Source organism: Mercenaria mercenaria, chromosome 9 (genome assembly GCF_021730395.1).
Source record: "Mercenaria mercenaria strain notata chromosome 9, MADL_Memer_1, whole genome shotgun sequence".
Classification (NCBI taxonomy): domain Eukaryota; kingdom Metazoa; phylum Mollusca; class Bivalvia; order Venerida; family Veneridae; genus Mercenaria; species Mercenaria mercenaria.
Window position 1 is genome coordinate 70,459,088 of NC_069369.1, and position 22,462 is coordinate 70,481,549.

The 22,462-nt window shown below is 35.5% G+C and overlaps 2 protein-coding genes across 2 annotated transcripts in view; one reads left to right on the forward strand and one right to left on the reverse strand.

The window, feature by feature from the left end:
- LOC123547408 (WD repeat-containing protein 11-like) overlaps nt 1-22,462 on the forward strand; it is a 47,896-nt gene that overhangs the window by 15,411 nt on the left and 10,023 nt on the right. Inside the window, exons 15-26 of the mRNA XM_045334494.2 lie at nt 2,160-2,266; nt 3,035-3,158; nt 5,978-6,134; nt 8,267-8,338; nt 9,087-9,204; nt 10,445-10,510; nt 12,205-12,289; nt 12,972-13,205; nt 14,790-14,956; nt 17,652-17,749; nt 18,580-18,677; nt 19,306-19,380. Coding sequence (XP_045190429.2) covers nt 2,160-2,266; nt 3,035-3,158; nt 5,978-6,134; nt 8,267-8,338; nt 9,087-9,204; nt 10,445-10,510; nt 12,205-12,289; nt 12,972-13,205; nt 14,790-14,956; nt 17,652-17,749; nt 18,580-18,677; nt 19,306-19,380 — 1,401 coding nt within the window. The remainder of the gene's footprint in view (nt 1-2,159; nt 2,267-3,034; nt 3,159-5,977; nt 6,135-8,266; nt 8,339-9,086; nt 9,205-10,444; nt 10,511-12,204; nt 12,290-12,971; nt 13,206-14,789; nt 14,957-17,651; nt 17,750-18,579; nt 18,678-19,305; nt 19,381-22,462) is intronic.
- Nucleotides 20,093-21,806, reverse strand: LOC123546289 (carbohydrate sulfotransferase 8-like). Its single transcript, XM_045332487.2, has one exon. The coding sequence runs from the start codon at nt 21,393-21,395 to the stop codon at nt 20,475-20,477; it is 921 nt and encodes a 306-aa protein (XP_045188422.2). The 5' UTR covers nt 21,396-21,806; the 3' UTR covers nt 20,093-20,474.

A 22,462-nucleotide genomic window follows, 5' to 3' on the forward strand; every position in this document is an offset into this window, starting at 1 on the left:
GTATGGTATAGTGTCAGGGGCACTGTGTTTCAACCATGATTCTCTGTTTGAAGAACAGGTATGGTATAGTGTCAGGGGCTCTGTGTTTCAACCATGATTCACTGTTTGGAGAACAGGTATGGTATAGTGTCAGGGGCTCTGTGTTTCAACCATGATCCTCTGTTTGAAGAACAGGTATGGTATAGTGTCAGGGGCACTGTGTTTCAACCATGATCCTCTGTTTGAAGAACAGGTATGGTATAGTGTCAGGGGCACTGTGTTTCAACCATGATCCTCTGTTTGAAGGACAGGTATGGTATAGTGTCAGGGGCACTGTGTTTCAACCATGATCCTCTGTTTGAAGAACAGGTATGGTATAGTGTCAGGGGCACTGTGTTTCAACCATGATCCTCTGTTTGAAGAACAGGTATGGTATAGTGTCAGGGGCACTGTGTTTCAACCATGATCCTCTGTTTGAAGAACAGGTATTGTATAGTGTCAGGGGCTCTGTGTTTCAACCATGATCCTCTGTTTGAAGGACAGGTATGGTATAGTGTCAGGGGCACTGTGTTTCAACCATGATTCTCTGTTTGAAGGACAGGTATGGTATAGTGTCAGGGGCACTGTGTTTCAACCATGATTCTCTGTTTGAAGAACAGGTATGGTATAGTGTCAGGGGCACTGTGTTTCAACCATGATTCTCTGTTTGAAGAACAGGTATGGTATAGTGTCTGGGGCTCTGTGTTTCAACCATGATTCTCTGTTTGAAGAACAGGTATGGTATAGTGTCTGGGGCTCTGTGTTTCAACCATGATTCTCTGTTTGAATGACAGATATAATGTATATTTTCTTCTACTAAGTGTTTCAGCAGGGAGTGTTTGCTTGAAGGACATGTCATCAGGGCTGTGTTTCAGCTGTAGTATGCTGTTAATAAGACAAATATAGCTTATTGTCATCTACACTTTCAGCCATGTCCTGTTAGTAAGACAGTTTACTGCCATTAGGACTGTATGTCAGCCAGTATGTTCTGTTAGTAAGACAGTTTACTGCCATTAGGACTGTATGTCAGCCTGTATGTTCTGTTAGTAAGACAGTTTACTGCCATTAGGACTGTATGTCAGCCTGTATGTTCTGTTAGTAAGCCTGTATGTTCTGTTAGTAAGACAGTTTACTGCCATTAGGACTGTATGTCAGCCTGTATGTTCTGTTAGTAAGACAGTTTACTGCCATTAGGACTGTATGTCAGCCAGTATATTCTGTTAGTAAGACAGTTTACTGCCATTAGGACTGTATGTCAGCCTGTATATTCTGTTAGTAAGACAGTTTACTGCCATTAGGACTGTACGTCAGCCAGTATGTTCTGTTAGTAAGACAGTTTACTGCCATTAGGACTGTACGTCAGCCTGTATGTTCTGTTAGTAAGACAGTTTACTGCCATTAGGAGTGTACGTCAGCCTGTATATTCTGTTAGGACATGTAAAATATCATAAAGACTGCATGTCACGTATCTTTTTGAAAGACGGCCATATTCTATTGTGTCTGCATTGCTTTTCAGCCGTGGTGTTCTATTAGGATAGATTAACTGTCATCAGAACTATGTTTCAATCAAGATAGATTGGGTAAAAGTTAATTCTGAAGTCATAAACAGTTATGAAATGTATTGCAAGTGTAAATTTATTCAGTAACCTAATACAAACAAAAATACACAACAGTCAGCACAAAAGAAGGTTTCGCTTCTTTGTTTTTGGTGAGCAAAGAGAAAAGCAAAGCTTTAAATTTGGTGAAATCATAAGAAATATATATTGATTTACAAACCATATAATTTATAGGGGCACACTGAATAACTAATTTATGAGTTTAATCTTGAAATTGACCAGACAGAAGGATTCATTTTAGACTTGGTTTTACACTCAGATTATGATATTGATGTCACATGATCATAACCATAGAGGTGCAATGTTTTAGCACCTAAGATGACAACCAGAGGTCTTTGGTTCAAGTGCCACTGGGGTCATGACCATACATTCTCATATGACATCAGTACTGGCTTTTCCAGGAAGCAGACTTGTTAATGATTCAAATAAGTTTGATGCTTTCAACACAGTCAGGCTAAAATAAATTACAATATACTACATGATCATATTACTGTGAGAAGTGTTAACATTTCAATATTTTTACAGAAAGCTGAGGTGATTAAATTGGCCTGGAAGAAGAAGATTGCAATTCTGGCTGATAAAGGGGGACAACTCTTTATTTGTGATGCTGGGCAGGAGAAAAATGTAGCAAAGTAATCTGCTCTTTACTTTTCTTCACTTTAAATTTGTCATACAAGCTTTGTTGTGCAGTTATAGTATTCATTATGAGCAAGGTTTCACATAAATTCCAGAGGATTTATATGCTTAAATTTTTATTTTAAAGACTGACAGATCTGAATTCATTTTACAGTTCTGTTACATTGTGTATTGACCTAATAATAAATATAGATCAGTATTTGGAGATTTATGGTAAGGAACCAACAAATTTTCTGACCATATTACTTTTCGTTAATTAAATCATTATGATTTTGAGATAAATTATACAGTACTGATAGACATTAAATGAAAGACCTAATATAGTATATCTTTATGAGTTTGCTTTATTTTCATTTTAATTCTTGTTTTATTTGCCCCTATCCCACCTTCCAAGAAGAAGGTGTATTGTTTTGCTTATTTTCTGTTCTTCTATCAGTCATTCAGTAGGCTATTTGGTTTCTGATCAGTAAGTAGAGAATGTTTGAGCTTTCAGTAGTCAAAAGATCATTTCATAGGATGATTGCCTGTGATTTTCCAGTAGACGCTGATAGTGCAAACTTGTGTGAGGTCCAAATTTTTCAAATCAGTCTAGCAGAAAATCCAGCACATGACCATATCTTTTTTATTTGCAGAATTCTCTAAGTACCTTCTGAAGTTTTAAAAAAATAGGCTTTAATGAAATTCTACATTGTAGAAAAAATTTCGGTCTGAACATGCAGAAATACCTGATGAATCATTAACGACTCATAATGTTGGTTTTACAGAAAGTTCTCAGATAGACACGGTAGTAAAGTTGAAGATGTTGCATTTGCTCCAGGGAGAGACAACTTCACATTCTTGGTGAAATTTCCAACAAGTGTTGATGTCTGGGATATTTATGACGGAAAGGTAGCTTTAAATATATGTCTTTAGCTTTCTATTCAAAGAGAAGTAAACTAGTTAAAACCCATCAAGCTCCTCACAGTGGTTACCTTCACTTATGTTCATTATTAACCCCTGCATTCACAAGATACCATGTGACGATGAGAAAGTCACATGACACTGCACCAAAGAAACAAATTCTGGCAGCCTGTTTCATCTGTCAAACGTCCAATAGATATTTTTGACAAAAATCACTTCAATTTGTTATTTGAACAATTATGTGCGTGAATATTACCATCTAGATGCGAATAATGCAATTTTAAAAAAAAACAACCAAATCCGGTTAAACAACTCATGATGGCAGTGATTTATGTACCGTAAGGGGAAGTAATCCCTGCGGGAGTTTGAAAACCCATAATTAGATGAAGGTTAGTATAATTTTAGAATTATAAACCTGTCTTGCATATTGCTTAATATCAAGCACTTACAGATGAATGATGGCACCTATAAAATTGTTTGTTTGTTAGTTTTGGATTTACTGCCGTTTTTCAACAGTATTTCACTTATATAACAGCAAGCAATTAACCTAACCAGTGATCCTGGATTCTGTACCAGTACAAACCTGTTCTCTGAAAGTAACTGCCAACTTTCCCACAAGAATCAGACACAGTGTCTTTTATCAAACTCTCACAGAGAATATATGCCCCGCCTGGGGAACAAACTCACAACCCCTCAATCCAAAGATTTGCGCTCTCCCTATTGAGCTGAGTGGGCGGATCGCTGTAAGTTATACTCTCATTTGACCAATTTGTTTTTATGGAATTATTACACCTTGCCAGAGCTCACCAAAGCCGAATGGAAAACAATATCATTTTTAAGCACTTATATTTCTTACCAGTAGCTTTGTTAAAACTTTTTCTAATATTGATTGTAGAGATAATTCCCAAAACTTAAATTTTCTCAGCGATTGCTTTCTTCATTTCTGACCAGTACTCATAACTTAGTCAAGATTGTTGAGACTGCAGTCATGTTCCTCTTTCACTGGAATTCGAACCCACAATGGCTTTAGCAGGAGTCCAATGCTTTATCCTTGCACAGTCATGCTTGTTTCTGTTGATATATAAAAAGGAAATACAAAGTGATTCTGTGAGGTCTACACAGTATCCATTTGTAACGTTGAAGTTCATAAAAAATATAGAATTTAAATCTCCCTATTGAATGATGAATATAATGTAAAATAGAAGGAATTCAGCTTTACTGAATGTAATATTCACAAAAACATAGTTGATATAGAATAGATTTATGAGTTTTACTATATTTAGTCCCCTATCGGTGAAACACCGTAGTGGACTATAGGAATATCATCTGTTTGTCCATCTGTCTGCCCGTCCATCTGTCTGTATATCTGCAAAACTGGATCCTGCAATTACTCAAAAAGTATTTAAGCTAGGTTCATAAAACTTGGTAGGTAAATAGAGGGCAATATGTAGATTATGCACGTACATGACTTACGCTTGTTGGTCAAAGATCAAGTAAACATTGTTTCTGCTCCATAACGTTTATAAACATTGATGGATTATCTTAGCGCTACACACAAATGTTCCCCATAATGAGACAATCTGTCAACACATGACCTATGCTTTTCGGTCAAGGTCATTGTTCAAGGGTAAGTAAAATGTGTTTCCACTCCATAATGTTTATATGCACTGAAGGATTTTGTTATTACTACAGTTATGTTCCCCATGATTAGACTATGTGTTGAGCACATGACCCATGGTTGTCGGTCAAAGGTCAAGATCACTATTGAAGGTCAAGTGAAATTGTTTCCACTCCATAACTTTTATGTGCATTGATAGAATGTCTTTCTTAGTACTGCACACAAATGTTCCCCATGATGAGACAGTGTGTTGCATACATGATCAGTGCTTGTAGGTGAAGGTCACTATTAAAATTTAAGTAAAAATAGGTTTTGTTTCTTAGCTCCTGAATGTGTTGAAGCATTTTTAGTCTTAACACTGTTGTTAACAACCACAAGGGACGAACACTAACAAAGTTTTCTACCGATAGGAGACTTCTATAATGCCACTGCAATGCTCTGTCACTTGTTAGACACTTCTTTCTGATCTGTTGGCATGCCAAAAAAAGAATGATCAGAAAGATTTTCGGTCTCACCTAAACATGATCAATTCAAATGGCACTTGTCGGGGGTGAATTCAGGATTTAGGTTTAGAGAGATATGGAATTGTAGGGGATATGTGGGTATGCCCCCATGGAAAATGTTTGGCAGATATGCTTCAGATGATGCATGTTTGATATACAAAAAGCATAAAATTGTCTTTTGAGTTTGCAAATATTCAAGAAAAATCAGTTTGATCTAAGTGATGACTCTTGAATTTGTCTGTCGTCCATTATATCCACTTCTGCAATTACTAATAGTACTGAAAAATGTATTCTTACCAGAAGATTTGTATGTTTGTGGGGTGGGGCACCCAGCTAGACCCATCCTTGGTTGTCAAGGGCAGATATATTGTCATTATTTCGTAGGAGTAATTTCGGATAATGATTTCTGGTTGAGGAAGATAATATCCAAGAGAGAACTAACTGAATTTGTTAATATTTCATGTAAGGTGATGACAATATGTTTGTAATACAAGGTTATGACCTATGATTATGTCGCTGAGATGTTAAACCCAGAACAAAAAAAATAACAAAAAAATGAAAGACAATTTATTATAAACAACCATAATAAATGGAATATATAATTTAAAATGACAGAAATGTAAAGAGTTTTTTTGTGTGTAGGCTTTGCACAGGTCAAATGTATATTCCCCTTTCTTTTTTTTCAGCCAGAAATGTTGACTTCAAGCCCAACACTACCATCCAGTCTAGTTAATGTCTGCTGGACAGGTCCAGAAAGTATTGTCATGGCAACAGAAGATTCTTGTTTACATGTCCTTGACATTTCACGCCGACTTCCAACATCTCCTGTAGAGAGTGATAAAGGTATGTCTGTCAGTTTACATTAGAACTGAAGCGATGCCCTTACATGCCTGAAATAATGGCTAAGAGTTACAGCTATTTAATAATATCTGGCTAGCTTTTGCCTTAATGAAATACTCTGTAGAACCCATTGTAACTTCCTCCTCAATTAAAGCTGCTGGAAAGTTGTCACATGACCTCATTGTGACAACAAAGTCAAATAACATCATAATTACAAAACAGAATGATGTACTATCACAGGATTTCAGAATGTCTCAAGAAAAATGAAGTTGTTCATTTTTAGCTCATCTGATTTTTTGAAAAAAAAATGATGAGTTATTGTCATCACTTGATCAGCGTCGGCGTCAGCGTTGCCTGGTTAAGTTTTATGTTTAGGTCAGCTTTTCTCCTAAACTATCAAAGCTATTGCTTTGAAACTTGGAACACTTATTCACCATCATAAGCTGACCCTGTACAGCAAGAAACATAACTCCATCCTGCTTTTTGCAAGATTTATGGCCCCTTTTGTACTTAGAAAATATCAGATTTCTTGGTGAAGTTTTATGTTTAGGTCAACTTTTCTCCTAAACTATCAAAGCTATTGCTTTGAAACTTCAAACACTTATTCACCATCATAAGCTGACCCTGTACAGCAAGAAACATAACTCCATCCTGCTTTTTGCAAGATTTATGGCCCCTTTTGTACTTAGAAAATATCAGATTTCTTGGTGAAGTTTATGTTTAGGTCAACTTTTCTCCTAAACTATCAAGCTATTGCTTTGAAACTTGCAACACTTGTTCACCATCATAGCTGACCCTGTACAGCAGAAACATAACTCCATCCTGCTTTTTGCAAGATTTATGGCCCCTTTTGTACTTAGAAAAATCAATTTCTTGGTGAAGTTTTATGTTTAGGTCAACTTTTCTCCTAAACTATCAAAGCTATTGCTTTGAAACTTGCAACACTTGTTCACCATCATAAGCTGACCCTGTACATCAAGAAACATAACTCCATCCTGCTTTTTGCAAGAATTATTGCCCCTTTTGTACTTAGAAAATCAGTTTTCTTGGTTAAGTTTTATGTTTAGGTCAGCTTTTCTCCTAAACTATCAAAGCTATTGCTTTAAAACTTGCAACACTTGTTCACCATCATAAGCTGACCCTGTACAGCAAGAAACATAACTCCATCCTGCTTTTTGCAAGATTTATGGCCCCTTTTGGACTTAGAAAATATCAGATTTCTTGGTTAAGTTTTATGTTTAGGTCAACTTTTTCTCTTAAACTATCAAAGCTATTGCTTTGAAACTTGCAACACTTGTTAACTATCATAAGCTGATCCTGTACAGCAAGAAACATAATCCATCCTGCTTTTTGCAATAATTATTGCCCCTTTTGGACTTAGAAAATCAGTTCTTGGTTGAGTATTATGTTTAAGTCAGCTTTTTTCATAAACTATCAAAGCTATTGCTTTAAAACTTGCAACAGTTTTTCACCATCATAAGCGGACACTGTATGTCAAGAAACATAACTCTATCCTGCTTTTTGCAAGAATGATTGCCCTTTTTAGACTTAAAAAATCATGGGTAGGACAATATTTCTATTATACAAAAAATCAGATGAGCGTCAGCACCCGCAAGGCGGTGCTCTTGTTTCTCTAAGGAGGAGGAGGATACTCGATTATTGTTTTGTTAATAAAATCGAAATCTTGCTTGGGATGTAGAATTTTTCATGTGAGGAAGCCATCCAGCTGGCTTACAGATACCCTGGTGCCTGTCTATACCTTAGGCAATGCCTGGATGGGCACCTGGGGTCTTTCTCCACCATCAGTAGCTAGAAATAGTCACCATGTGACATTTATTTTGTCATTATGAGTCTTAACCCAACAAACATAAAATCAGTCTAATTGCTATACAAAAATTACACATGACTTGTTCATCCTTATAATTCTAGAAACAGTAAGTGAGGAATTTAACCAAGAAATATGTTGCCTCAGTTTTCTGAAATGGTCTGGTCTTCCTTTGAACATATTTAAGGCATGTTTGTGTATGTTTTACATATTCCTTTTACAGCAACATTTTTGTTGACAAACGAATTTGTCAGCATTTGCCTAAAGTATGTTTATTTGTAAAACAGATTGATATCTTGTGTATTTACAGATGATTTTTTCCATGTAAAGAACATTGTGATGAAGAGCAAGAATTCAGCTATTTCTAAATGGAAATTATCAGGTAAAATATACATCACTATTTTTTTTTAAAAAACATTCAATTTGCGAGATATTTTGTAGATTGAATTAACAAAATACTGTGATAAAAGTGTAAATGATGATAAATATAGTAAACACATTGGACAGGCAAGTTAGGTCACTAAGGAGTCAACATGACTTTGAATTAAGAGGTCATGAGTTTGATCCACGGGCACGGGTCTGTAAAGTAGACAACATGATGTTTTTGAAAATATCGTAAAAAATTGTTGCTTACTTTTCGAAATACTGACATGCACAGAAAGCAAGTAACTGATGTTATTGACATCAGAAAGTGATGTTTTTCAATCAGCAATAACAAGTCTTGGCAGTACAGTAAGAACTTAAATCCGCGAAGATGCCACTATAGTTTTCATGGTTGACTACTAAAAGACGTAACTATATATGATCATAATTTCATAGGAGTAGGTAGGTTATTTTGATGTCAATTGGTGACTGGCTTTGTTTGATTGTCTTTTACTGTTAATGAGAGAAACATATTTTTGCGAGTGGCGAAATGTCGTTAGTGGTAAAATTTGAAGTTATATATATTTAAAAGGAAACAATCCTAGAAAATAATATTTAAACTTGTCATCATAATTGAATTACCTTACATCTTGATCTAATTTCTATGATAATACAACTTTGAATAAATGCGCAATGGATGAAGTGACATAACTTCTGGATCAACCCCAGTATCTATGTTCCTAAACTTTGTTTTGATTTTTTTGCAGGTATTTTCAGTGCCGCTTTAATGGAAGCTAAGCTAGCATTCTTATTGAAGTACAGTTTACAGTGTAATATAGAGCCACTGAATGAAGCAGTCACCCAATATTGCAATCTCATAGATAGGTAGTCCCTTTTCTACTGTTGCTGTATTGAGAAACTGAAACATGTAGAAAAAAAATTCTATTTTGGTTTTGTTTACATATATTTCATTTATGATCCCTATTTCATTTAACCTCTCATGCCAGTCACTGCTATGGGGTCAATCCCTATTTAGCAGTTATGGCTAAAGTCAGTGATAAGAAGCAAACAAGCTGTCTTGTGAAAGGTCACTGGTTCTACCAAGATGTCTGCCTTGTCTGAAACTGAAACAGTGGCTAGAGGGATCCCAAGGGGTTCATCCTCATCTATTAAAGCTGGAAAGTCCCCATATCAGCTATATGTTAAACACAACAAAAAAGAAAACATTAGCATACAGTGAAACACCGCTCGCTCGAGCATCGATGACTCGAGCACCTGGGCTCGCTTGAGCAATTCATGTGGTCCTGGCCGATTTCCTTCTATTTTCTATGTGATATTACTATGGCTGGGTCGAGCATCGATAACTCGATCGCTCGAGCATGACACCTGGTCCCTGTGTATTAATTTACTCTTTGTTGCTTCTGGCTAACTCGAGCAGAGGTGTCAAAATTTTTCACACCTTCGGCGGTCAGAATGTATCGGTTAATTAAACATTTTCACACACCGTGAGAATTGCGTAGTCTATTCCCAGACTATCTTAAATGTTTGTGTTTCGGTATATTTGATCTTATGATGAGATTAATTATTGATAAAAGCTTAAAGAAAAGTTTTATTGATCAAATATCGATCAATTACTGATTACTTAAAGCATCTTTTCTGCGGGATCGATAAGATAGTTATGAGATCATAGTACTTTAATCAGCAATTATTTGCATGCAAATGAAGGAAATAATATAGCCGTTTCATAAAATTGAGACGATAATTATGATATGCACTTGTTGATGAATAAAAATAAAAAAAATCTTAGTTGTTTCTTCACATGTGCCATTTACAAATTACATATTGAAACGTCTATCAAAAGATTGTAATACATTTGTTTTTGAAAATTGTCACAAGTATGTTATCATTACGCATCACCGTTTTTTTCTGCAAACGGTCCCAATGACAGTTGGTACAACACACATTAGTTTTCTTCGTATGTTGGTCAATAACTGGTTCGCTCGAAACCATGGATAACTCGAGCATTTTGCTCATCCCCTTGCGACCTCGAGCGAGCGGTGTTTTACTGTATTTCTGTACAACAATGAATAGTTCTAATTCTGTAGAAATTCTTCTATGATTTCAGTGATACATTGAGGTATATACGAGATGGAAGTACAAGTACAGCTGACAGGTGCTACCAAGTTGCCAGGTAAAACAATCTTAATCTTTACCGTGCTAAATTTCTAAAATGGACTGGTCTGTCATTCAATTTGGACAGTACCATTTTTTATTCAAAGAAGTTTTCATTGAAAATTTACTGACTGAATAGCGAACAGTGCAGACCGTGTTCAGCCTGCATATCTGTGCAGACTGAACACGGTCTGCACTGGTCGCAAAGGCAAAATCACTTTCCACCAGCATGCTGAAGGTTAAAGCTACTACACAAAGAAAGGCACAAAAAATCTTATGAAATCATATTTGGGTAGAAAGTTCAACATTTGTCATCCATTTCAATTCTGCATTATCCTGTAAAGTTGTAATGATACTAATAAATACATTGTACTAGTCTTATTTCAAGGAAAACAATAAGATGTTTAGTTCCTATAACATGGCTGACAGACTGTTGATTTACAGATGAAAGTCGATATCTCGAACTCACTTACCCCAACATTCCAGCGATCTTGAAGATATTTTTACAAATGTATCAAGTCCTGGTACAAAATATCATTATGTTCAAATTTCAGTCATCTCTATCTAAAATGCTTGATCCCATAGAATTCGAGATAACAAGTTTTAACAGTATGTCCCTAAGCATATATCCTCTATCTTTTGTCCAGTGTGAAAATATATTTTAGATCCATAATGACTAGTTAGCTAAGTAGGAAGAGCACAAGGCTATGAATAAAAAAGATCACAAGTTGGTTCCTTGTGTAAGACATAATTATGTTCCCTATGGCAGTGTGACAGCAGACAATATGTCTGACGTCATCTGTCCTCCACCTTTAAATCATGTAGAGAAGTTATCACTTACATCCAGAGAGAAATCAAAACTGATACAGAATTCAAGAACTCTGCTGAGGTTTACTTTACCTAACTGAAATAGTGTAGAAAAATGGGATTAAACCAATATTAACCAGTCAGTCAGTCAGTCAGTCTATCCTTGAACAGAAATTAATAAACATTTCATAAAATCAGCCAAATGTAGGTCTTAGAATTACCAAAAAAAACAATATTTGGCCCATATTCTCGCATGATATGCTGATTTTGTGATATAACATCTGTTGTTCTACTGACTTGATGTTTTCTCTAGCATTTAGTAACAGTATAAGACTTGAATCTGACATATTTAGGGGACAAAATATTTTTAGAAATAACTTGTTCTGCAGGGCTAGTGACTGACATTGTTACTTGTCCTGTAATGTGCACAGTCTGTTTTACGTCATATGCCTCATAGCAACACAGGGGCAGCCACTAGTACAAACTCTTGTTTTATTTTGAATGCTTGATTCACACAGTATTGGTAATAAATGGCCAATAAACTATGACATTATCATCATGGAAGAATTGCACAGTTATTTCTAGCAGGTTGGTCTGATTAATCGGTATATTCATTGCATTAGAAAAGCACTTGTCCTGCAGGACGAGCTAAGAGAAAATTTCAATCATCCTCAGGCAATTAATTAATACTTGTCACTATAAGCAGACAAATGGAATTTTTGTCCCATGATATCGTCAAAATACAGTCAATACTCATGAATGTCTTAAAATAGCAACTTACAATATTTGCTGTATAAGCAGATAATGTGTTAAATGTATGTCCAGTAGTAACCCATGTCAGTTTATAGACAAATATTGTAGGTCAGTAGAGTATTTATATCATTTGGTATGTGAATATTTGAATAGATTATTTGGGGACACATTTGACATGAACTTCTGGAGAATGGTTCAATATACCAGTCAGGAGGCTAGACCAGACAAAACTAAATTGGTAGAGTTACAGACCTTGTATCAACAATGTAAAAATGTACCCGCTGAATAAGTTTACTCTCCATATATAGCCTTGTGCACAACAAAACTGGTACATGAAGAGCTCATCTATCAACAGTCACCTGTATTCACAGCTTGACCTAACTTACCAGATCTATCCTTGTAGACACCAAACTGGTACATGAATATCCAATCGTATCAAAAAGTCACATGTATTCACAGCTTGATATAACTTCCCAAATATGTCTTTGAACATAGTGGAACTGGTACATGAATATCCAATCTATCAACAAAGTCACGTGTATTCACAGCTTGACATTACTTCCCAAATCTATCCCTGAATACGGACTTAACTGAACATACATATATCACTATTCAAATTTTACTCAACTCACTTCCACTCTCTTCTCCCCAAAAGCCAATTCATTACTCTTTAAAGTTATAATATACATAAATAAGTAAGCCTTGCTACAGTTATACATGTATGTAAGATCAGACATTATTTTAGCATGTCCTTTATTTTTGTGAACCAATTTTAATGTGTTCCTTTCTAGATTATTTCAGATTTCTAAACCAAAAGCTTATCCCAAGACAGTCATTTTCAGTCCGATAACTCAAGTTAAAGTCATAATATACTTGACATTTTATTAAGAGTTTCATCTAAGCGAATATTTTTTTTCCAGACAGATATAAGAAAACCTTTAGACCTGATGGAATGGTGTTCCAAACTTGTTCTGCCAACACCAGAGACAAATGACCTTGTTAGCCTTGACCTGTCAAGTGACCTTGGCACCAATGGTTCCTATGGCAACCAGAGGTCAGGAGGTGACATGGATATAAGTTGGCTGAATAGTATGGATAAAGATAGAGGACTAGTTTCATCGTTTGGAGAAATGATGAAGTGTAATGACTACAAGGTAAATAAATAGGGCATATTATTGTTGTTGGTTTATAGTTATAATTATGATTTATGTAATGGTTACTCCATTAAATTTTTTCCCGCAGTGAGAGTGCAGATCTACAGATTGAGGGTTGTAAGTTCACTCCACGGGCAGGGTGTATGCTCTCCATGACAATTTGATAATAGACATCCTCCACCTGTGATTCATGTATGGAAGTTGACAGTTACTTGTGGAGAATCCTGTTTGTACTGGTACAGAATCCAGGAACACTTGCTTGGTTAACTGCCCATTCTTACATAACTGAAATACTGTTGAAAAAATGCCGTCAAAGCCAAAACAAACAGATATATTATAAGGTTGTGTTACTGAACAAAAGTTACTTTTCTGAAAATCTTACTAGAGATAGAGAAAATAAGAAGTAGTGAAACACACAGTACAGTTGACTTACAGTATTTTCCATTTAGATGATGATGCTTTGTTTTTTTTTTTCCAAATGAAATTAACCTTTAGCCTGCTGCAGGCGAATTTAACAGCCTTTGCAAACAGCTTGGAACCAGATCAGACGCCGATTAAATCGGCGTCTGATCAGGTTCCAAGCTGTTTGCTACTCTGACAATACTTCTTCCAATTTTGGAGCAAATTGGATGAATTTTACAATTTTAGCAGACGACATTTCCAGCAGACGACAATTTATCTAGCATGCTAAAGGTTAAGTAAAACATGCAGTACTTTATCAATACCATAGATATGTTGAGACTGGTATGACCAGGGAACTACCTTAAAGGTTTTTCATTGATACTAAGTACTTGCTGTATGTCACTCTAGGCAAAAGGTAAAGCACTACGTGTAAGGTCATTAACCTGCACTGACTAGTTGCAGGTGCTTAGAAAAATCAGCACTGCTGTTATATTGGTATGTGCGCAGCTGTGACCCCTTTGAGGTTTTAACCCATTAACTCCTGGCTGAATTGCCAACACTTTACTGGTAACAGTATGACCATGGCCCCCTTTTATTACAGAAAATCAAATTTGTTGTCTTCATTTGCTAAAATACTTAAATGAAACCTATTCAACTGTGAGCTATTGTGTGGACTTATTGGACTAGCATTTCTGATTACCAGGCAAATATTAAAAAATGCTGACCTTTAATTATACCCCCAGGTACAAAGTATATTTGGGTTATACTGGAGTATGGCAAGGTCGGTTCTTCTGTCTATCCAAAATTTGTGTTCGGTCGGTATCTTTCTAACTGCTTGGAAGAATTTCCTAACACTTGCATTATTATTAACCTCATCAAGACAATGTACAGAGTCCACAGTCTAGGTCACTAAGTGCAAGGTCAAAGTCAAACTTGAAGGTCAAAAGTCAAATAGCTTATCTTTGTGTCTGGCCTATTTTGTCTAAACCAGTCAGAAGATTTTCATAAAACTAGCATCAAAAGTGGCCTCTGGGGGTATTAAATGCCCTTAGTAATAGCTCTGGTTTATATGTCTTTATGTAGAATATGTTTACCAGCTCAACCAGAATTATGTACTTTGACTTATTTAAGTGACAGTCTATGGTAAAAAATGAAGACAGTCTAATATTTTTACTGTTTCAGGCTTATGAAACAGCAAGACTTGACCTACATAACAAGAAACGCTGCGATTATAGAGTAAAACAGCTGTGTAGTAGTCGCTACATTATGACACGACGGGTGGATATGGCTGTACAGGTTCTCATGGAAACTGACACAGATAATACAGAATTCAAGTCAGATTACCTCAAGTGAGTAGTTTTTAACCTTGTGCAAGAGAAATATGAACTAGAGATAACTATGTAGGCTTATTTCACCTATTGTAATACTATACAAAGTATATTTGTATATGGAGAGCTATCCTCACCCAGGTGACAGCATTTGTGTCCATCGCTTTGTTAAGTTTTAATGCACCTTCACTTATCTCTGTTACTGCTTGATGGATTTGTTTCAAACTTAAATAGTTGTTTTGCATTATCACACACATCATATAACTCAAGGGCCACAACTCTCACTCAGATATTTGATGAATTGTGCCCTATTTTTACTATCAGTTTCAGATTAAAGTTCTTATAAATCTGGCACTAGAATTTCATGAACTATGCCCACTTTTTGCAAAGAATTTCAGGTTAAAGTGTTGATGCACATTCACTATATCTCTGTTATTGCTAAATGGATTTGATTCAAACTTAAAATAGTTGTTCCAAATCACCACCCACATCATATGAAACAAGGTGAATAACTTTGACAGTTTCATTCCATGAGTTATGATCCATTTTTCTGTAGAAATTCTGGTTACTGTGTTGATGCCCTTTCACACTGTTATTATCAAATGGATTTGACACAAGCTGTTGTCTGACATTATTATGCACGTTGGAGGTACTACTTACTCCAGGATAGCTCCCGTTTCCTCAGCTATGCCCTGTTTCAGTATCAAACATCATTTTTCTTTTGCTTTCAAAACATATTTCATTTTTAATTATTTATACAAAAGATTATAGGTAAGGGTAGATTTTAAGCCATTTTAATCAGTATGTACACCCTACACGCAGGAACATTTTAATGTTTACCTACCAATACAGGGCATGCTTATTATTTTGTTCCATCCAGCACACGGGAACATTTTATTGTTTATCTATTTATACAGTGAATGTTTATCGTCGTTCACCACCATGACCAAAGTTACATTTTATTGTTTATCTATTGATACAGTGAATGTTTATCGTCGTTCACCACCATGACCAAAGTAACATTTTATTGTTTATCTATTGATACAGTGAATGTTTATCGTCGTTCACCACCATGACCAAAGTAACATTTTATTGTTTATCTATCGATACAGTGAATGTTTATCGTCGTTCACCACCATGACCAAAGTAACATTTTATTTGCTCGACTATTCGAAGAATAGTCTAGCTATTCTACTCACCCTGGCATCAGCGTCGGCGTCACACCTTGGTTAAGTTTTTGCATGCAAGTACATACAGCCATCAATTAAAGGCATATAGCTTTGAAACTTATTTTTTCTTTTGCTAGGTCAATTACCAACCTCTCTGGATCAAGTCCCATAACTCTGACATGTATTTTGAGCAAATTATGCCCCCTTTTGGACTTAGAAAATTTTGGTTCAAGTTGTACATGCAAGTTACTATCTCCAAAACTAATGCAGATACTGATTTGAAACTTCACATGTGTCTTCGGGGTTATAAATCTAGTTGATAGCAGCAAGTCCCATAACTCTGACCTTCATTTTGGCCAAATTATGCCCCCTTTTGGACTTGGAAAATTCTGGTTAAAGTTTTGCGTGCAAGTACATACAGCTATTTCTAAAAGGCATATAGATTTGAAACTTATTTTTTCTTTTTCTAGATCAATTACCAACCTCACTGGGTCAAGTCCCATAACTCTGACATTTTTTTTGAGCAAATTATGCCCCCTTTTAGACTTAGAAAATTTTGGTTAAAGTTTTACATGCAAGTTATTATCTCCAAAACTAATGCAGATATTGATTTGAAACATCACATGTGTCTTCGGGGTTATAAAACTAGTTGATTGCAGCAAGTCCCATAACTCTGACCTTCATTTTGGCCAAATTATGTCTCCTTTTGGACTTAGCAAATTCTGGTTAAAGTTTTGCGTGCAAGTACATACAGCTATTTCTAAAAGGCATATAGATTTGAAACTTATTTTTTCTTTTTCTAGATCAATTACCAACCTCACTGGGTCAAGTCCTATAACTCTGGCATGTATTTTGGGTAAATTATGCCCCCTTTTGGACTTTGAAAATTCTGGTTAAAGTTTTACATGCAAGTTTCTATCTCCAAAACTAATGCAGATATTGAATTGAAACTTCACATGTGCCTTCGGGGTTATAAAACTAGTTGATAGCAGCAAGTCCCATAACTAATATGCATTTTGGTCAAATTATTCCCCCTTTTGAACTTAAAACTCTTTTGATATTTAACCTTTTTGGGTAATATTTTCCTGCTTCTGGGACAATATTTCGAATAGTTGAGCTTGGCTGTCTTACGGACAGCTCTTGTTTATCTATTGATACAGTGAATGTTTATTGTCGTTCACCACCATGACCAAAGTAACATTTTATTGTTTATCTATTGGTACAGTGAATGTTTATCGTCGTTCACCACCATGACCAAAGTAACATTTTATTGTTTATCTATCGATACAGTGAATGTTTATCGTCGTTCACCACCATGACCAAAGTAACATTTTATTGTTTATCTATCGATACAGTGAATGTTTATCGTCGTTCACCACCATGACCAAAGTAACATTTTATTGTTTATCTATTGATACATAATATTGTCATCTTGTACCAACATGACCAAAGGGGCATGATATTGTTTATCTTTTCATTCAGAGCATGTTTATCATCATGTACCACCATGACCAAAGGGAACATTTATTGTTAATCTTTTCATTCAGAGCATGTTTATCATCTTGTACCACCCAACACACAGGGACATCATTGAGTACAGTGAAGCTGGCAGCAACACACTTGATTGTGGCTGGACAGCTCTCAGGTATATACCATTTTCTGCAAATAAATGAATTCCCACCTGCCTTCTTGTGGATCATGCCTAGCGTTATTGAGGAGATGATTTTAATCAGATTGTCTAGTTTTGTTAAAGCTACTTGCCCACAGATAGGGTAAAATTTTTCATCATGTTCATAGAATAAATATATGACACTGAAAAATGATAAAAGTGAGTGAAAATAGATGTTAGATATTGGTAAAAAGCAAGTAAGAAAAATGTTGATTTTCTCCATAATTTCAGAAGCGTAACAATGGTTTATTCCCTTCTGTACAACATATTTATTAATTTATTTGGATTCTTGCAAAATTTATGTTGACCAGTTTGAACCACTGGTCATTTCCACAGCACTCAAATTTAAGTGACAAGTGGTATCCAGATTTTACAACTGTTTCATCTGTTTGTAACATAAAATTTAAAGTCTTGTGGAACTTTCAAGTTCTTTATATAAATATGTTGAAATATGTCACTTACCTATCTAGTCAAACAATACAGTCTGGTGTCTGTTAGGACCAGTTACACCAAAATAAAAGACTAGTTAAGTCAAACAGCAACTTTACTAATATAGGCTTATCGAGTACAAACTTTGTACTTTGACAAAAACAAAACAGTTACTGTTAGTTTATTAGGCAGCTGACAAGCTATGTTTTTCGTTTTCATGGTAAGGTTTTGAGGAAAAAGTGGAACATATTGGACAGATTTCAACATCTTAAAGTCATACAAAGAAATGAAGTTGAGTGGACTTATACCCCACTGTAAAACAGGATAATTTTCATATTTTTATAGTAAAATTCAGACTTAAAAAAATATTTTTTTAGATGGTGTTGATCTGCTGTGTCTGATAGGAAAACATCTTGATGCCTGTAGATATTTGATCTCCTATGGGAAGTGGCGGGAGGCAGTCTGGCTCGCAAAAGTAAGTTTTGCTAAAATTATTTAGTAGGTCAAAGGTGAAGGTCACAGTGGTATTGAGACTAAAATGGTTTCCAATCAATAGCTGGAGAATATTTAGTTCTACAGCCTTTAAACTTCATAGAATGGTAGTTGACCCATACTGTTTTGAGTCATTAGAGCAAAAGATGTAGGTCACAGTATAAATTATTTGAACGGAAAAATACATACATAGTTTTCCGTGCCATGGTGGCCAAGTGATTAAGATAGCCGACTTGGAATCACTTGCTCCTCTTCGATGTGGGTTTGAGCCTCACTGGGGGCATTGAATTCTTCATGTAAGGAAGCCATCTAGCTGGCTTACGGAAGGTTGATGGTTCTACCCAGGTGCCTGTCCATGGTGAAATAATACATAGAGGGACACCTGGGATCTTCCTCCACCATCAAAGCTGGAAATTTGCCATATGACCTATGATTGTGTTGGTGCAATGTTAAACCCAACAAAAATGAAAAAGAAACAAATTGTTTGCTCCACTGGACTGGCAGAAAAACGCATTTTTGAAGAAATATTTTGTGATAAAAAGGGGTTTTACATGAATATTATTTTAAACTGCTTGTGCATTTATTTACATTTTTTCCCCCTCTCATTTCAGACTAGTCTAAGCGAAAGGGAGTGTCTAGATATTATATATAAATGGGCAGACCACCTATGGAACAAAAGTCAGAGGGTAAGTATTTATAGCATGACTGTATTGTCTGATTCAAATGTTGTTGTCATGAAAAATGTCTTCTTAAAATATATGAGTGTGGTATGACTGTTAAGAGGAGAATTGGTTTGTAATATGACTGTGAAGGGGACAATGTGTGTGTAGCATGATTGGGAAGAGGAAAATGTGTGTGTAGTATGACTATTAAGGGGACAATGTGTGTGTGTAGTATAATTGGGAAGAGGAAAATGTGTATGTAGTATGACTGTGAAGAGGACAATGTGTGTGTAGTATAATTGGGAAGAGGAAAATGTGTTTGTAGTGTGACTGTGAAGGGGACAATGTGTGTGTGTGTAGTATAATTGGGAAGAGGAAAATGTGTGTGTAGTATGGCTGTGAAGGGGACAGTGTGTGTGTAGCATGACTGGGAAAAGAAAATGTCTGCATAGTATAACTGTGAAGGGGAAAATGTGTGTGTAGCATGATTGAGAAGGGGAAAATATGTGTCCAGGATGGCTGGGAAGGGGAAAATGTGTGTGTGTGTGTGTGTGTGTGTGTGTGTGTGTAGCATGATTGGGAAGAGGAAAATGTGTGTCTAGGATGGCTTGGAAGGGGAAATGTGCATGTAGTCATTGCCCTGGAGTTGTACTTAATTTAAATTCCTGTGAGCTGGATGGAAATCTCTTGTAAATCACTAATGAAGACAGTTTCTTTCAGCTACACAGTTTAAGAAAGATAAAAAACACCAATTCTACATCACAAAAAAATCAACTATCAGACATTATTATGGACACAGTGGTAACACACTTGACTGTCAATCTAGAGGTATGGGGTTTGAATCCCTGTCAAGGCACTGGAAATTTCTGAGGTGTTTTTGAGTGTCTCCCACTTAATTAAGAGGCCAGTACTGATGCCCTGCACTGGGCATGTTAAAGAAACAGACAGATAAGCTAAGTTATCCAGACATTCTGTATTGGGTTGCTGCATCTATCTGTACATATAACTATGTATGCATGTTAGGCACCTTTGAATATAATTATGATGAAAAGGGTGCTATAAAAATTAGTGTAATAATTTTAACTTCTCAGCTTTTTCCAATTCTAAATTAATTTACTTTATAACCATTTAAAGTAATCATGGCTTCTCAGCTCCTCTGAAACAGATCTTTTAAAAAGCAACTCTGGCCTGTCATCATAACCATATATCACACAATCAGTTTTAACAAACTGTCGTAGCTTATCCATCTGCTCAGCAGGTATAGTTCTGTAGGCCTGAAGAAGGGCCTCTTTACGCTGAGTTTTCAGTTCATTTTCATAACTTTTACTATTATCCATGGCCGACTCAACTGCTTGTGTGTACAATTTCATATCTACATGGCTTATGTTGAATTCATCAAAAGGCATTTTATAATCATTTAGAATCATTCCTCTTATCTGATAACTCGACCAAGTCCGTTGAAACAGTTTGTATTTTGAAATAAGGTGAAGGTTATTTTCATAAGTCAAGAACATGTGTCGAATCCTGCCGAGAGATCGCTCGTATTTTATCTCAGCTTCAACGTCTTCTGTAAAGATCATATCATTTGAAAGTATACCTCTTGTTTTCCATTTGTGTACCAAGTAGACCAGGTCTTCTGTCATGGTTTCTAGTTTCCCTACGAAATCAAAATGTTGTCTGCAGGGATTACACATGGTGTGCATGGCAGCTAGATGCTCGTTGAGTTGTCTCCCTTGCTCAGCTAATTTTACCACATATTCAATTAATTCAGTGAATGTTACATCATGTCCTAAATGTTTACTCAACTTGGATGCGTTATGACGAACCTCTCGTATGATATCTGTCCCTAAACCTCTCCAAAATTTGTTTGGGTGAAAAAGTTTATTCTCGTAAGCAGAGAACAGCCTGCTGTAAGGTTCTCTAACAAACATAAATGCAAAAACGCCTGAAATATTTTGCAACCCTTTTAATTTTTTCATAAATGTTTTAGAACTGTTATTCTTATCATTGAAGAAAACTTTCTGTAGAAATACACCCATGAATGTTGACCCACATTTAGGGATATTACAATAATACAGAGATCTGTTCCACAGTAACTGTCCGTGTTCATGTACAGTTTGTTTTTCAGTATCCTGCAATTCACCACAATTTTCTGGTAAAATTCTTGCATCAGCTTTTAGGCTGAGAGTTGAGCCCTGTAAAATTGGACAAGACAGTACAGTAGCACAAAATTTTAGAGAACAAAATGTTGTTTAAAATCCATAAATAAAATCCATAAAAATTATGAAAGAACCATTTTTATCAAAGCCACAATGTTTTATGCCAACAAATTTAAGTGATTTCACAGTTGTTCAATGGTAATGTTTATACATGGATACTTTTTGCAAAGTGTATGTACTATAAAACATTTGAAAATATCTGTTAGAGAAGCTGTCTTGAGTTGCTCCTTTGAAATAATTATGTTGCCTCAGCACAGAACTGTTGTATCTGCCCATTTTTCAGCATAATAGTTAATTTATAATATATAATATATAATAATAATGCATTTAAGTTAGTTTATTATTAGGTAAATCTTTATGTTTTCAAAAGCTGGAATTCATTATTACCAGTACATGTGATTAATTTTACCATATTGCAAATATGTGTTACAAATTCTGACTCTGCATACTTATTTGAGGTATATAAAAATTATACAAGTACACACTTTGATAAACAACTACTATAGTAATTAATTAAATTTTTCTTACCTTATTTGTATATGACTGTACAGGAGAAGGTACATTGATCACAGTGTATAGTGTTGATGATAATGTTGCTGACTTCCAAGGAGGACGGATAAAAGTCAGACCTGTGGTAGCGAAATTGAATAAAGAAATCAGTATTAAAATGGTTGTTTTTTATGTTTTATTGAATGGTAACTTGGTCAAACCTGTATTAAGCAGCCAACCCATGAAGTTACACAGTCTGGCTGCTTAAGGCAGGTGACTGCTTAAGACAAGTTGAAATCGAAACAAAAAAGTCAATTTGTGAAGTTCGCTGTCAGACTGCTTAAGACAAGTTGCTTACGACAAATTGAATTTAAAACAAAAAGGTCAATTTGTAAAGT